The sequence below is a fragment of the Drosophila biarmipes genome, chromosome 3L (genome assembly GCF_025231255.1).
Source record: "Drosophila biarmipes strain raj3 chromosome 3L, RU_DBia_V1.1, whole genome shotgun sequence".
NCBI lineage: Eukaryota > Metazoa > Arthropoda > Insecta > Diptera > Drosophilidae > Drosophila > Drosophila biarmipes.
In genome coordinates, this window is record NC_066613.1 from 10,998,058 (window position 1) to 11,015,806 (window position 17,749).

The 17,749-nt window shown below is 40.1% G+C and overlaps 1 protein-coding gene and 1 long non-coding RNA gene across 2 annotated transcripts; one reads left to right on the forward strand and one right to left on the reverse strand.

The window, feature by feature from the left end:
* Positions 1-101: 101 nt before the first annotated feature.
* On the reverse strand, positions 102-1,198 carry LOC108028188 (uncharacterized). Its single transcript, XR_001768366.2, has 2 exons — positions 1,020-1,198; positions 102-960 (listed from the first exon to the last, which is right to left on the reverse strand). It is a non-coding gene; the product is annotated as an uncharacterized LOC108028188 (long non-coding RNA).
* Positions 1,199-2,517: 1,319 nt separating this feature from the next.
* Positions 2,518-2,877, forward strand: LOC108028204 (accessory gland-specific peptide 70A). Its single transcript, XM_017099865.3, has 2 exons — positions 2,518-2,684; positions 2,740-2,877. Exons 1-2 carry the CDS (start codon positions 2,555-2,557, stop codon positions 2,790-2,792), a joined length of 183 nt encoding a protein of 60 aa, XP_016955354.1. The 5' UTR covers positions 2,518-2,554; the 3' UTR covers positions 2,793-2,877.
* Positions 2,878-17,749: the final 14,872 nt, after the last annotated feature.

Sequence of the window (17,749 nt, forward strand, 5' to 3'; positions counted from 1 at the left end):
TAAACTTTTTGGATCAGAACCAACTTTCGACCATAACTAGAAATAATAACCAATAAATACATTTTAAGCCTTTGGTTAGACTAAATAAAACAAAATGGTAGTAATATTGTTTAGGCCATTTATTTCTTAATAATTTTGTATCTGTAAGTTGTACATCATTCGAACCCCTTTTGTCCCAATCAAGGCCCCCATTTGTCCCCTGGGAATAACTGGTAAGAGCAACTTTGATTGGATACTCGATTGGATATCTCCACACTTGGCAGGAACAAGTGTGGAAGAACTGATCCATTTAATTTGGTGGTGGTCTGTCGGGGTAGGGTTTTGGCCTAATCCAAATTTCGATATTTTTGTTTGGCACCCTTGCCGACGGGGCCATTCCCACCAGGGAAAGGAGGACAACTGCAAGCAACAGCTGTGCCTTCATTATTGTGATTATATCTGCACTAGGAACCTAGCTTTTTATAGAATTAGAAATAACTTGTTACATAACGCAAATTAACAAGCAAATTAGTTTTGCCACGCCTAAACCTTATAAAGTTTGAAATAAATCAAATTAAGCAATGGTTAGTTGGTTTTTAAAGCGTCGAACGACACGAAAATTTAATTTGTATGGATTATTTAAAAGAAGGGAACCTCTAAATGCTGTTTTTATTGTTGTTGTAACCTTCCGTTTTAATTTAAATTTTATTGTTAGTAATTACACAAGGTGTTTTGTATTATTTTCAAGCAATTTAAATGTTGCCTTAAGGAATTGATTCCATTCAAATTTCTGGATCAGAATAAAAATGGTAATACTCGTGACCCTAACTAGAAATAAAAAGGAAATAAATACATTTTAAGCTTTTGTTTAGACTTAATAAAAAATGGTGGTAATATTGTTGAGGCCATTTATTTCTTAGTAATTTTGTATCTGTAGGTTGTACATCATTTGAACCCCTTTTTGGGGGTCCCATTTGTCTCCTGGGAATAACTGGTAAGAGCAACTTTGATTGGATACTCGACTGGATATCTCCACTTACGGTGGCAGGATCAAGTGTGGATAAACTGATCCATTTAATCTGGTGGTGGTCTGTCGGGGTAGGGTTTTGGCCTAATCCAAATTTCGATATTTTTGTTTGGCACCCTTGCCGACGGGGCCATTCCCACCAGGGAAATGAGGACAACTGCAAGCAACAGCTGTGTCTTCATTATTGTGATGATACTTGCACTTGGGACTTGCCATTTTATAGAAATAACTTGTTATATAACCTCAAATTAACACGTAAATCTAATTAAGCCAAGGTTAGTTGGTTTTAAAGTTAACAACGGCACGGCAATGTACTTTGGATAGATTATTTAATGGAAGAAAAGCTCTAAAAGGTGTTTTTATTGTTGCTTTAAAATATGGCCACAATTGATATGATAGAGTAAAAATAAAGGGTTTAAAGAACATAAAGAACAACATTTTAATTATAAGTTGTAATTCATTATTCGGCTATTTAGATTACTTAATATTTAACAGATTTAAACTTTACAAAAATGTTTGTTTAGCCAGCCTTTCTCGTAAAATATCTAGAAATATCCAATAGTTGTGCCTCCCTGGAAAGTCATGTGTTTCTTTGGCGACTTCCAAATATATTTTCAATTCGTAATAAAACAATTTCGGACAATGGCTGAGCCTTTAGAAAGTAATGCCACACAAGAAAAAGGTTGGCTGGTGGTCAATCAAGTTTTCTTTTTTTTGTGGGCAAAAATGTGGCAAAAAGAAAGGCCCACATACAGCTAAAAAAAATGGAAGGCCGAGGAAGTGATAGATTTTTAGGCTCATTGAATCAGGTTAGCAATCCAGAAACCAGCTGCAAGTTCTTTGCCGGCCTTTCACTCTTTCAGCTGCGGTTGGCGGACCATCGGTTTGGAACCATGCCTATGCCTCCATTATTTCCATGCCCTGGAGCGCAGTGATTACCCCAGCATGTTAAAGTCAGTTCCCGAGCAAGGAAGTCATATTATGGCCATTGAATGGTGATTTTCTGGGGCTTCCAGCTCTGGGTTAAGCAAAGCAGGGAATGCGGGATAGTGTGTAGGTCTAGCACATTTTTAGATTACGTGGCCAAAACCAACATTTAAAGGCCTTGACATTTTTAAAATTTATTTTTCACCTTCTATAATCCAATAAGTCAACGTTGTATAAGGCCATGAAAATGAGTTAAAACACTTGATATTTGGTCATGGTTTTCAGAGTGAGAAATTGATAATCCTAGATGCGCAGAAGGGGACAAAAATAAAGATTCTGCAAACAAAAAGAACAATATCTATTATTAAAGTATATTCAACACTAAGCTGGAAAAAATCATACTTATTGCAATGGCAATTAGGTTTTAAATGTCGAGTTGTAGTTTTTTTTAAATATTTTTCTTTTTATAATTAAAGATTAAAGGTCTTTTATACAGTGGATATGACAAAACCGTGACCAACCTGAATCGTACCATCTATAATCCTATTAAAACCCTTATATACTCCTTTGGCCACCTCTCAGACCTATAAAAAGACGATTAGCCTAAATATTACTTCAGAAATGAAGTTACTTGCATTACTCTTGGTTCTTGTTTGCGTAGTTGGGTTGGTCCATTCTTGGGAATGGCCGTGGAACAGACAAAAGAAACCTTGGGAGAGGCCTAGGTTCCCGATTCCTAACCCCAATCCTCGTAAGTTCCAATCCATCTTGTTCGAGTCCTTCAGCCCCAATGAATTATTTTTCAGGTGATAAGTGGTGCCGTCTTAATCTGGGTCCAGCCTGGGGAGGAAGATGCTAAAGTATATTTCATGTTATAAAGATTCACAGCTGCATTATCCGGATAAAGTTTCTGCTATTAAAGCGTAACATATGAAAGGCATAAATGAGGATGTGTGTATTTTTTTTAACGACGAAAAGAAATGTTATTTGTTTGCAAGTTTTTTAAGGCTTAATCTTAAAATTCTAAAGACAGTATCTTAGAGGATGAATTACAAACTTAGCAGTTAAATGTGGTAGATAAAATGTAAGAGGTTCTCCCATATACAGCAATCAAATTATTTATTTATTGTACCGGGCTGCCGGACATTTTACATTCACTTTACATTTTATATACATACTGATCGATGCATGCAGATATCTATAGATAGATTTTTCTTCATATTTTCCTTGCCTACTTTTGAGATGGGCAGTTAATGCACACAGCAGCCCACAAGTATGTGACGTTGAATTGTGACAAAGAAATATCTTTGGGAAAATCACAATTAATCCAAGAATTAATTATTCAGGATTCCTTATCGATTTGCCAGGGCTGACACACTTTCCATAGTTTTTTCCTTTATCTCTCTTTGCAGCTTTTGCAGTCTTGCGGCAAGCAAGGAGACTGCCGGGAGAACACACTGAAAACTGTTTTTATAGCGATTAAAAATAAAACCTTGATCTTACGTTTTTATTGGCTTCATAAATGTATTTATTTAATTGACTTTCATTATAGGCACTTTTACTACAAGCAACATAAGTTCAAGGAACAGAATATATATGTTACATAAATAACAACTGCGTTCCCGCAGTATATTCAAAATTCAATGAATTAAAAATTTGATTTTTAAGTAGAACCCTTGAGTAATATCAATATTTTGCTCTGTGCAGCTCGCTGGTGGTGCTGCATGTGTGTGTTTGCAATTAGCAGCGCTTTATGTGTTGATGTTGCAGCAGTTGCATGCTGCTGACAAATGCAAAGCCATATGATGTCGACTGGCCTGTGTAGTCGTACAATGACCCACATTGTGATGCGCTTTTATTAGACACGCGAGGCGCAAAAACAAAGGGCCAACAATGAGTCCGGAGTCCGTGGTACGGCGTCCGGAGTCCGGAGTCCGGACAATGGCCCAACGAGGAGACGGAGACTATGACGACAACAGTGATGTCCCCATCACCGCGCAAACAAACGAAGACAATGCAAATGTGGCACACACCAGGACATTAAACTCGCACTTGGATTGCTGAAACTTAAAGGAAGTCTGGTCATGCCCAATACTTAGATTGTAAGTTGATCTAAATTGGGGAGCGATGGGAATAACTTAGAGAATAGTTATAGCTTACTACCTTTCTTTTTAATTGAGGGGGTATTATTTTTGTTATCTAACGAGTTTCAAGATTATTTTAAAAGGTCTCTAGGAGGAGGATCAAGTTACATACCAAACCACTATAAAATATTTAGAGGATCGAAGGAGTATAGGATAAATTTATTTTGTTTCCTATTCTTTATACATCGCTGATTTCTAGTATTGGTCTAATTTTATATTAAAAAACTAATAGGTTTTTAATTTTGTGCAATTTTTTCTTTTAGGTTATATTCTTTTAGTTATTAGTAATCCTTAGTGATAGTATAAAGCAATCAGAGTTATGCTTAGTTTGTGATATGGGAAAATTCCCGTGCAATACTATACCTGCAGCTCCTAGGGCAATGTCGTTTGCCCTTATAATTGCATTTCTGATTAGATAGCTCCCAGTCCCTCGGAGTGATGAGGGAGATTCGAAAGGGAAACGGGCGGTGGGCTGGGCGAGGACATTGGCCAAGGCCTTTTAGCCAATGAGACAGTTAGTCAGCTCCAGTTAGCCACAACAACAGTCGCCATTGCCATCATCATCATTATCATCATCAGGCGGTTCGGAAGGAGAGGAGGTGGGACCACAGACGTTAACAGCAAACGGCACATGCAACAAAGTGGGCCAGTTTACACCTGCAGTTAGTGTTCCGGTGACAGGGGAAATGGGGGCTCTACACAGTTTCACCTGTGCCATGGCCTTTCCCATGTAATTATTTGTAATTTGTTTGCCCAAGTGCAGGCAGGCGGAGATTTCGTTGTTGGTAATGCAAACCAATTGTTCCAGTTGCCCCTGCCACTCCCCTCTCGGCTGCTTGAGTGGAGAAGTGCTTAGTTATGGTTGTTATTGCAGCTAATACAATATAGAGGCAGTGGGAACATGTTGGTTGTCGTAAATCGAAAATGCCAACAGCTACTTAAAAGCCTTTCCATTTGAAATATTAGACAATGACCCAGGAAATGTCCTGGAGGTGGGGATTTTGGGATGCTTTCAGCATACTTATTCTTATATAGATTGATGATGGCGACGGCTGACAGCGGAAGCGGAAATGTTTTTGCCTCGCCCAGACGGGCATTAAGAAATAATTAACCCGAGATAGACAGCAAATCTGGGAGAAAGCCGAGAGCATATTGCGTAATTGTCCAATGGTCGTGGAAAAGAAAACAAAGCGCCAAAGGATCCATAAATTATCAAGGTCCAGATGAGGGAAGGAATACATTACCACAGTGCATATAAAAATACATTGTCTAAGGATCTTACATACACAAAACCTAGGATGGAATACAATTTTCTCTTTTTTTTTCTCATTCAAATTTCTTGTTGGATTATTTTTTTTCTGTGTAAAAAGATTTGGGGACAGTCTGGATATGCCATCCACCCTTAGTGGAATATTTCAATTACGCCCCAAACCAAAACGAACCACAAAAGAATTGAACCCAAGCCCACAGGCATATGCTGCGGGCTGTCCTCCTTCGAGTTGAATACATTTCGATTAATACAAATTTGCTGATTTCCCTCTTTGAATGCAAATCGAATTATGCGCGGAATTTAAGTGGAATTTTGTTTGGGGGTGTGAGCGGGAATTCGGCGAAAATTTGCATCAATTTTTCTTGGCATTAACGAACAGGGCGTGGGGATGGGCATGATGCTGAGCTATCTGTGCCATTATTGAGTTAATAAATCACATGCCAGCTTCAATTACCACAGCCCGGCCATGGCAGATCTTACCTCAAAAATGCCGACGACTGACAACTCACAGCCTCGCCGAGATGCTCGAGGAGCTGAAATGTCATTACCAGCCACTTGAAATATTCGATTTTCTATTCAGATGCTAAATTTGCGTAATAACTCAGCCTATTCTGTCCTGTTTCGTCTCGTCTCGTCTTTCGGCAATCTCGATCTGCGCTTGTTTGCCTTTTGGCCGGGTGGAAAAAAAGGGGAACTGGGCGTTTCCCCTGCCTAAGTCCTGGCTGAATGAATAGTGACTTCGATGGGCGTCTCAAGGATGCTGGGCTTAATGGGAGTCGCAAAGGAATTGAATTAGACATGCGAGGGTGACATTCAAGCGGTTTGCCGCTTTAAGTGAAAATAAGCAAGGAAATGTCGACGCTTTTGGTATTTTATCCCTCGAAAGAAAACCCTTTTTCGTAGGTTTTTTGAATTCACCCTTGTGCAAGCAGTTGCTGTACTTAACAGGATTTTTTTTCAAATTGCGTTGACACGCAAATTTCCAGTTAGTTGAAATCATTATAAAAGTTTCCTGACATTATGCTGCAAAAAGTATTTGTTCAGGGTTGGTTCATTATGCAACATTTTACAATAGTTTTCCATGATTTCAAATTTGGTAATTAATGGGTTGGGAAATCGCAATTGACTATAATAATAAGAAAGGAAGTTAACTTCGGCAAACCGAAGTTTGTATACCCTTGCAGTTATAATCAATAATAATAATCAATAATTTTATTAAATTGAATTCGAAATTCTTAAAAATATAAAAATGTATATTCCCAATATTATAAGATAATATGTCAAAAAGCCCCAAAGCTATAATTTGTTCCACATTATTTCCCACCAATTATACGATCGTTCCTATGTTAGCTATATGATATAGTCGTTTAATAAGAAATTCAGAACTAATTAAAAATGTTATTTCCAAGCGTAGGAGGTTATAAGTTAAATAACACCGAAGATATAATTTTCCAATATTATTTTACAACTAATTTTCCGATTGTCCCTCTGGGAGCCATATGATATAGTCGTCCGATTTTGATAAAATTTAATTCGTAATTCAGAACTAATTTAAAAATGTTATATTCAAGCTTATAAAGGTATATGTTAAAAAATACGAAAGATATAATTTTTTTTTAATTTTTTCCCCGACAGTTCTTATGGCTATAAGATATAGTTGTCCGATCCGGCTGGTTCCGACTTATATGCTACCTGCAATAGAAAGAATACTTTATGGGGTCGGAAACGTCTCCTTCACTGCGTTGCAAACTTCTGACTGAAATCATTATACCCTCTGCAAGGGTATAAAAACACAATTGAACTAAAGTTTAACAAATTTCTTTGCATTATTAAATATTTTTAAAACAATTTTTTCAAAGCATACTTACCTAACATTTTTAAGACACTATAAAACCCCGAAAACTGATTACCTACTAGTCCATTGAGGTTGAACTAAAAACTGTTGAGTTTTGTTTTCCTATCCTAAAGTATACTATCCAATTACATTTTTAACTGCCTTAAATTGGATGTTTTATTGAACTCAAGCCCTACGATGGCTGTAAGCCTTCATCTGCTGCTCATCTCTCACTTCATTTAACCGAGTACAAAGGGCCACGCGGAGCGAGTTGCCGAAATTAAAGTCGCTTATTCCCCTGCGCTTCGAAGGTCCTCTGACGCAGCGCAGCACAGCGTGAACGTGCGAACAAACCGGACATCCGTTTATGGAGCGGATGTTGGCTGATTTCCGCCCCGATGACAGGCCGACCAATATCCCAATGGGCCAGTTCACCGCCAACCCGAATTGTTTGCGATAATTTATCTTCCACTTGCATTAAATGACAAAAATGCTGTATTGTTGCGCCAGTCGTCGGTCTCATAAATCAGAGATCAAGCCCCCAGCACGGTAATTGCTTTGGAAATGCGGCCAAACTGGGTTAAGCTGAAATTAGTTGCTTAGAGTCGGACTAGCTGGCAAACATTTTTGATTTAGCTTTTCGATTGGGCGCTTTGCCTGCAATTGTAGTTCAGTTCTCAGTTGTTGGCCAAACTTTTTCCAAATGCTCACACACACAGAACTGGCACAAACAATATTTTAGGACGGGAAAGGAGAGTCGGTCTAAGGTTTTTGCCTGCAGAGGGTACCATATATTTTTAGGCAGAAGTTTGCAGCACATGAAAGAAATCAGTCCATTACGTAAGTAAAGTTTTCATTGTTAGATTGCCACTGAAATATTTTGAAAATGTTGTTTATAAGTTTTTAAAGGCTTATTATTTCAGCTGAAACTAGGATCAATTAAATCAGTTTTTCTTTTCTTCTCCTCACTTTAAAACCTGCAGCCTAAAGCATACCGTTTTGCATCTAAGTGGCAACACCCCGAAGAGTGTTAACTAATCTATGGAATAAATACCACAAAATAGCAAAATATATAGCAGAACACTCAAGAAAAATCTTGTAAACATTATAAATTATGGTTTTTAGTCCGTATTTATTATTAAACTGACTTATATATATTTAATATTTCCAAATAAATTTTCTTTTTATGTTGTATAATAAGTGGCTAAAAAATACAAAAACAAAGCTCTTTATTTTGTTGTAGGACGTTACAGCATATAATACACACTGATATGGAGTGTCAGGGTATTTCTGGATTCGATCCGCAAAGTTTTTTTTTCTTCTTCTGCCTCCAATTCCGGTTGTGACTCTGGCTTGGGATATATTTCTGGTTCTGGTTCTGCTCCTGGCAGGGGCAACATGCACAGTAAATTTTCATTTGCAAGACAGTTGGTAGTGTTTGCGGGAGGAAGGGGCGGAGGATATGCATTTAAATACGTGTTGAATTATTGTCCTGCAACAGCAGGAGCAGCCGAGTGCGCCGAGGATATGCTCCAGTTCCAGTTTCAGTGCCACAGAGTTCCTCCTGCGCCGCCCCCGCCCTCGGGCCTATTAAATTAAATTGCTTAATTTTCTGCAACTGCAAGCAGCGGGCACCGAGGGAGATATGGGGGCTCCTGGAGGAACATCAAACATTACAAAACTTTCATCATTGTGTGACATGGAATTATTTGTTTGCTTGTTCTTGTCGCTCCGCTGGTGTTTTCTGTTGCCATTTCTGTTGCCTGGCAACATTCATTTCTGTTGTTTAGATTCTATGCTTTGCAGTTTTATTTATCGCAGACTCCTCGCCAACTTCCACTCGTGTAATTTACGTTTATGTAGTTGCATGTATCTACTTCGCCAGCTCGCTCATTGTTGTTTAGTTGGTCAGCATGACAATAATAGCAATAATAATTAAAATAAATGGACTGCAGTGCGGTTCAAGTGTGGGTACTCGATTGTTTATAAAGCCTGCGGGCAGGAAGTGCTGGGTAAGCAGAGTTTTCCAGAGTTATGCCATCAAGAGATAATAATTTAAATGGGCACTATGAAGCAGGGGGTTCATAGAAGAACAAACTTTTATAACATCAGGGTGGGATGGGATCGGCTAAAAGAAGATCATTCGATATTTTTGAGATAGTTTAAATATGTGTCAAATATATTTCGTATTTAGTATTGAATGTATGTTATTTTATGGATGTACTTGTTTTAAAACGAAGAATAATTATCATGTATTAATTTTTTTCCACCTTTATAATATTAATAGTTATAGTATTTCCTCCAGACAGTGAACTGTAGAGCCATTTAAACGAGCTAGTATTAAAAGGAATAACAAGCCAAGGGCAGGTCAAGGTAATTATTCACCACAATCAAGACATCCGACTGGCTTACCTCTACCGCCTTAATCACAGCCATCATCGGCCGCCGCACAGATGCGCCCGCCCACAGGCGCAGTGGATCCTTGAAGGAACTTTGGGCCTGAAAACTGCCAGTCCACAGACTACAGACGAGGCATCAGACGAGACAGGACCCGGCAACATTGGGCTCATAATTCATTAAGACTTTTTTGAGTTATGCACAAGTTTTTACGTTCCTTCCTTTATTTTTCCGTAGCAACTCCGTCTGTTGCCGGAGGACAAAACCGATAAGGACCGATGGCAGGGTGCGAGGTGAGGAAAGGGCTTCTGCCGCCGGATGATAACTGGCTACCGTTAATTTTCCTTCTGCCCCCCCTGAGCACCATTTCCCCAGAGCAGGATGCTAAAAAACGGAGGAAGCTGCTCGCACTGCCAGTTCTTTAAGGTGTAAATTCTGAAAGCCATAAACAAAAGGCTGCTTCGCCCCGTGCTCTTACCACGGCCAGTCCTTGCCTTGATTCCTATTGCTGTGTTCTGGCCACATCTTGCTTCAATTCTTCCAAGTCAGCTGCTACTGCTGCGCTTTTGTTTGCACGCCTTGGAAACTGCTGCATTGTGTGCCGAAGCTAGCCCCGATTGGTCAACACAGTGGGTTGGTACTTGAAAAATTAATTTTCTGCAACTAATATTCGATAGAAAATAAAGCACGTTTATATACTCTTTAAGCGTTTCTAAGGAATAAAATACCAATATCCGGCTTATTTATTTATTTATTTTTATTCCATGTTTATACGTTATTATCTCTTATAAATAACTTCGGTAGACTGCAAAGCATAAAATAGTAATATCCGGCTCGAAAGACCATTTTTTTGTTGAAAATTCCATCTTTATAAAATTTATCTATTTACTTAATTAAATTCATTTTTAATTTATTTCTTGACTTTCGTTTAATATTACGTATTTTTATGTTCACTTCAGTAAACAAGTCAACTAAAATATCAGTACTCGGCTCGAAGGACCACTTAAAACTTTTCAGCACAGTTATTTTTGTCTGGTAAGTGAAAGAGTCTTTAAGATATCTTACCATACTGGATACACTGTGCCATGTCCTTCATCTGACGGCCACGTTTATGGCGCCTTGTGCCCCCACCAGCCCCTCGACTCCTTTCACCATTCCAGACCATAAGTTCAGTCAGCCGGCTGTGCACAAAATGAAATTGTTTTGCTTTACGTCGCCGGCCTCGCTTTGCTTTTTACCCGGCGTCTTTTTAGTATGCCGAACAGCAGCTGCTACTCCTTGGCTCCTTGGATCCTTTGCTCCTGCGTCCTGGGTCCTGCCTTTACCCACGGTCCCAGTCCCGGGTTTTGTTCTCGCCGCGCTGCACAGAATTTGTAATTGCAATGTCGGTTAATTAAATACAGTTTTACTTTATGTAGCTCGCTCGCACTCGGCCGTGTTGTTTATCTTGTGTAGCCGTCATTTTTCTCTATTTTTCACTTAGGGCTTGTTACACTCTCAACTGAGCCTAGTTGTTCCCTGGCAATTTATTGCCACTGCCCGGGAAAGGATTATGAGTTGAACACGACTGGGAGCAGAGCACGGAGGTGTGGGACTTAAGTTCAATGCCAGGAACGGTCGAAAGCATTCGTTCCGACAATTAAAACGTCTTTGGTAAAGGATATTTTTGAACGAATTTTAAAGGTTAAAAGAAAATGGGTTAAAATTAAAAATAAATCAAGACTGTCTTAAGACACTGTTTATATATTTCAAATAAATCAAGGGAAGAACAATTTCGTGGGGAAATCCAGCTCTTGATATTTTTTCTCTCTGCTTTTCTCGTCTCCCATCGGAATCTCCGGCTAAACTGATGCAGCAATTACTTGAACATATGTGCAGCAATTAAAAAATGTTCCACATACGCACTGTGTGACACTTTTTCTCACTCTGCGCCATTTTTCTCTCTATTTTAATTTTTTCCGGGTTCATTTCTCTTTCCTCTCTGCTTCTTTGTTTGTGGTACCTTTCCCATTTGTAAGTTTCCCTTACTGGGTTCCTTCAGCACTCATTTGTTTTTCCACTCTTTTAGGTTTTATTTAATGGAATTTTCATTTGTATCTTTGATGGAAAAGCTTTAGATTGATCTGCGAAATACCATGGAGTCCATTAGTTTTCCAAATATTTGCCATCGGAATTTGGAGCAATTTTTAATGAAAAACAAAGAGGATATTTGCTAGGCGCTGAAGGAAAATAAAAGCGAACATTAGAATTCTAAACAGCAAGTTAAACAATAATTCAGTAGGCTAAATTATGGCGACCCTCGCTCCTCCCACCGTTAGAGTAATCAAATATTATTTATTTGCTGTTTACACATATAACATTTCCTCGCCCACCGCCCTCGACCTCTTCCAGCTGACTTGCTAAATTTATGCAAATTGTGAGTGGAGTGAGACGAGAACGAACATGGGGCATAAATTGGCTTATTGCGCTATAAATTGTATTTATTTTGATGAAATTTACAGAGGGCCTAAACGAGGCTCCACGCATCCATATACGTATATGCGTGCACATATAGATTTATTCCCCCCAGATCTTAAGGCTTTAACTCATGTTCGCGGGAATTTATATTCGGTTCTCTGTATAATGAACCGCAATGTCGAAAACGCCTTGATAAGGAATTAAATATAAAATGCGTGGGAACAGAGTTTCAACATGGGGTCTGAGGAAAGACGGAAATGAGATCCCTGTGAAATTTTTGATGCCACTTATGCACTTTCAAAAATAAGTCTACGAATATAATTATTGTCAAAATATTCCTGGTTTGGGTCAACACAATTTGCTACTTTTTTATATTCTTGAATGTTATTTATATTGCCTTTTTACTATAGGAAAAAAACCTTCTCTATTATTTCAGCATATGGGTATGTATTTTGATAGTAACGTTATAAAAATTGTTATTTGGAGCTTTTAAAGAAAGTTAAAAGCAGAAAAAATGCAGCTTGATAATATACAGTTCCTTAGCATCTTCCGCCCCAAGCAGGACCCAGATTAAGTCGGCAACTCTTAGCACCTGGAAAAAAAAGTTTGGCTTCAAGAATCGTTACCAGACAACGCCGAACTTACGAGGATTAGGGCCCGGATTTGGGTTCGGCGGTTTCTCCCAAGGTCTCTTTCCTTCTTGCCATGGCCATTCCCAAGGTTTGACCAACCCAACTAGGCAAACAAGAACCAAAAGTAGTGCAAGTGTCTTCATATCTGTACTGATATTCAATCTAATCTGTTCGAAAGGGGGCTGAACGATTTGACAAGGGTTATAAAGGGATTACAAATTACACGCTTCAAGTTCGTCAAGCTCTTATTATATTTATCAGTGATGCTAGCAGTCACCTAAAAAGCTGGTAGATCAGCCAAAAAAAAAATAAAATAATCATCAAATCATCGAATCATTATAATCAAATAGTTTTAATTAAACTTGTTATAGTAACTTGGCACTTCTTCCGGTTATTACGTTGGAAAGTTATTTTAATACTTCCCTGCTGACTCGAATTCTGCTCAGTGCATTTCGCTGCTTAGCGACATTGATGTTTATGGATTTTGATTGCCCCCGCCCCATGGACACATCGCACCCCGGAGCAGGGACGATGGCAGGATAAGCACGCTTCCTTGCACAGGGGCCACATTGTCGCCACGCCCTTCCTTGTCCCCATTCCTCGCTTCCTCGCTCAACATCGCAACATTTAATGAATATCGAAATTGGCAATTTCAATATTAAAGCGATTTTGCCAGCTATATGAGCTGTGCCACGCCCGATAAGATTAGCCCAAGATGAGACCCAGTACATATCTGCGTGCGGATATGTGTATCATATGTGCGTGGCTGTGTACTTAGTCGATTCGAAAGTCATTGGCGTGTAAATTACGCCAGTCATGGTCTTTTTTGCATGCTCCGATTTGATGATGCGGAAAAGTAAAACCACAAAATCTGGGCCCCATCCGACATTCGACATTCGACCCTGGCTCCGGATATGCAAATGACAATGCAGTTCCACTGGGGCTTTCCTTCTCTGGAATTAATCAAGCACCAGCCACTCGAACGAGTAAATTGTTATCCTTCCCCCACCCGGAAAACTTTTCAATCTAATTGGCCAGCAGCTGTTGGGGACGTACATTCATCTCCGCCGCAGAGGGGCGGGGATTCTTTAGTGTTATGGCTGCCATTTGTAGTTGAGCCAGAACTCATAAAATCCAGTCAGGAGTTGTTACTGTCTGGTTACATTCCAGGCAAATGAAGCTCGGATGAGCTCTGGGGTTGATCTGGGCCGGCGGAAGCTCATCCAGCGGGGCTGGGCGCCCCGGCACTGGTTCCAAATGAAATTTGCAACCACCGAAATAAAAAGTATCAGTAGCTGCCAGAATGTACATAAACGGGAATTAATTTCCAACAAAATGACAAAGCAAACGGCTTAACAACGGAAGGGTGGGGCCCGAGATAGAAGTCAACTGGAGGAATCCCGAAAGCGGGGCGAGGAATTCAAAGGGTTCAGGATGAAACGTACCGAAATTAAAGAAGGAAAACAACCGAGGTAACCAGCAAATTGTACACGGGGTATTCGATGTAGAGCTAAATTAATTAATGAAATGAAAACAATTTCAGAACGAGGGCTGGAAAAGGGTTTTCCTTAGTCTAACTAGGGTACTTTTAAAGATCTCTTCAGAGAAGTAAGGACATTGTTTACCTCTACGGATTTGGGTCAACTTTACTGAAATTTTCCTGGTTTTTAAAATGTTTCAATCTTTAAATTAAGAAGAGAACAAATGAGTAAGATTACAAAAAGTCTATCTTTGTATTTGGCTCAACTTTATTGTTTTTGTATTATTTTATGTTTTATGTATTTTAAATATTTTCTATATTTCAATCCTTAAGTTATTCAGATAACCAAGCAGTAAAATAAAAATAAAATTTCAACTATGTGTATTCAATTATGAAGATAATATCTCGACTTACTTTTTTAAACGTATGATATAAACGAAACCTGTGAACTGTAACTTCAGCTGTATTTTTTTAGCCAAGAGGAGCAGTAGCGATTCAAATCCAATAATTAAATAATCCTCAAATTTAAACGCTTTACCAACTGCCATCCGCAACATCGACTGGCACAGAGGGGAGAAAATCAATCAACGTTTTTCACCAACTGCAATCACTTTTAGCTCGTCGAGCAATCAACATCCGTTACATTAATTTGATGTTGCCCCCGCTTGGCCGCACCATCTTCGGCTAACAATATTAAAATCTTTATCAAATCGAAATTAAAAATCAGTTGGAATTGCTTCTTCCGCCGCCGAGCGATTTCCATTCCCATCCAGACTTCATCTTGGCCCGGCTCGGCCCGGACAAGCCATAAAACTTTAAATAAATATGCAGCGTGTGCTGCCCTCGTTGCCTTCGGTGTGTGCCTGTGCAACCGATAACATCATTATTGATGAAGCTTTGGCCAGAAGTCACAGGCAGCCAGCCATCCAGCCAACCAGCCAGCAAATGGCAGAAAGGCGCAAAGGCAGCTCGAACAGATTGCAGGAATGTGCGCCCAAGGAGCCGCAGACTGGGTGTCTCCGGACCCCTAACAGCCTGACTCCCTCCTCCCGATTCCAAGTGGGAATCAGCATCAGACCCGTAGCCAGGGACCAGAGATATAGATAGAGGTCACCATGCCAGTCGAAGGCCCCGGAACTTCCTCCTGCCGAAGGACCCCACTTTGGGATGCAGCCGCTGGGGGGAAAAGGTCGGTGCGGAAAAGGCGAACGGGGGTGGAAATCGCGCTCGTTTAGAGATTGGAAATCGTAGACATCGTCGCAGTCGTTGTAATAACTGTAATTGATTTTTGATTTGTGATTTAATTTAACACAGTTAAATGAATTGAAGTGGAGCGGAGGGCATCGAGTGCAGAAAAGAGCAGATGCGAAGGTGCCGGGGTGCCTCGGGGTGGGCCTCGATGTTTGTCGAGGCTTGGTTGAGTCGACTGGCTATCTGGGCGGAAAATATGCAGATGATCAAATGATACTGCAGTAAGCCTAGAACATATTTGCATTTAATAGAAGGCTCTTGTCTTAAGTATTAAATGGTGTTTGATCAGGAGACTAAGATGAAGGTGGGGAGCAGCTCTAAAAGCCTTGAGTACTTGTTTAGAAAACATTTAAATTAACATGACAAATAAATGTGCTTAGCCTTGGAGGCCAAAAATATTAATAAAACGATTTTTAAGACCCTTTAAGCATTGGAATCACTTTGGCAATTAAGTGTGCTGAGCCTAAAGGTGCAATAACCCAAAGCTCTTCGCAGGCATGCTTAGAAATATTGTAGAATATATATTAAAAAACCCTAATAAAATCTTTAAAAATATTATAAAGAAATAATATTAATTTTTAAGAATTCCCAAACATTGTAATTTTATATATAGGTACCTTAATTTTAGCATGGCCTTTCCCGCTCTTCCCTTTGTAAAGCGCTCTATTAATTGTCACTCCCAGCAAGGACACCTTATCCAGCAAGGACTACGCCAGTGCACCATAAATGCCACAACACACAAAAACCCGAAAGTTCTCGAGCTGCGGGGCGCATGGGAGGTGCGGGTTGCGATGGAGTGCTGCAATGGCAATTACTTGGCGTTGATGATGAGCCAAGATGCAGCCAAGTGCTTTCAGCTTTCACTGTGCTCGCATCCTGGCATCGAAAGGGGCGCCGACGGGGGGAGGGAGTGCCGTAAAAGGACAATGCTTTGATTGCCCCGTGGAAGATAAGGGAGAGGGACGCCAGACGTTGTTAATGTCTGGTCATGAGTTAAACACTTCAATAAAACGTGAGCGTGTGTGCTGGCCAGGACTATAAAGCGATTGCCTCGCCACGTTCGGTCCTTGGGCGCAAGCACTATCATATTACGAACACAGTGCTAGTAAAATAATTAAAAAGAGCAAGGCATCTACGGAGACTTAGTAATTTTTATTAAGGCAGACTAAAGTAACTCTTCGATTTATATTTATACAACTTTTTATAAATTTGTGTGTTTAAAAATGTAAAATATTTAATAAATTAAATATATTACTAAAAATTAAAGTAAACAATATTGCAACTGCTTGATTTTTTAGGGAATGTGTAATCAAACTAGAATTCCCTACAGGATCAACCTATTAATTAATGTACCCAATCACGCGTCGCTTTTAATTGGCTTGGCTTCGAGTGTACGGTTAGGGATTCGCAGGATTAACACCACAGAAAATCGCAAATCGTCGTCTCTGCCGCAAATTGGCAGGGCAGACACAAAGGAGCTGGACAACCAGCTCGGACTGTATTTTATTTGGGCACTGCATGCGAGATGAGCTCTCGAAAGTTGCACGAAGAGGCTGGGCTATAGGACTTTGGCCGGGTTATAAATTATTTCATTCCGGTGCGGCTTGTGCCGGAGAAATCGACGCAATTAAAAATCAACAAAAGTTCCACAGAGCTCTCAAGGCCTGAAGGCGACCAATCAACAAAATGGGCAAAAGGACTTGCAGTCGGTAGGCTCAGGACAAAGAGAATTCTCGAAATGTCCAAAGGAATGTGCCAGCTCCTCTGATCCCCACTCCGCACACCGCACTCTGCATTTTGCATTCAAAAGGCCTGCAGCTGGCAATTTCCAATTTAACAAATGACAAAAATTGTTGAGCAAATTGATTGCATTTCTTGGTTGCTCCTCGGGCGGGGGAAAGTGCACAGCAGCTAAGCAAATAGTTTCGGTGAAAGCAGGTGGAGTGGGCGAAGTGAGTGCGTCATAATCACACATCATTTGTCAAAGCCTCCCGACCGCCAGTGAGTGTATTTCCTGTTATTCCTGCCACTCAGCCAGGCTTCAGCACCGCACCCGACCACAAAATCAAGCCGAATTAATTTGTCAGTGAATCCTGCAGGATTCCCCATCGGGAAGGATGAAGGAATTGGCGCTGGAAATGATCATGTGCCCGGGCGCCCGCATCGTCGACAAAGTGACGACAATGCGTCCAGACGGGCCATAAAAAGGACCGTGCTGCCTGCAGCAATAACTCAGCCGATAATCATAAAAAAGTAAGTAAGTATGCAGTGCAGAAAATAAAAAGGCCAGGGAAACTAAGGCGAACCGCGGCCGGAGAAAGTCAATTTGTTAAGCTGCAGCCAGGGCAGGA

What these genes read in the sequence shown, in the direction of transcription:
- LOC108028204 (XM_017099865.3), top strand. Translation starts at nt 2,555, where the DNA reads ATGAAGTTACTTGCATTACTCTTGGTTCTTGTTTGCGTAGTTGGGTTG. An exon ending in GATTCCTAACCCCAATCCTC is followed by an intron (nt 2,685 to 2,739) that starts GTAAGTTCCAAT and finishes ATTATTTTTCAG; the next exon opens with GTGATAAGTGGTGCCGTCTT.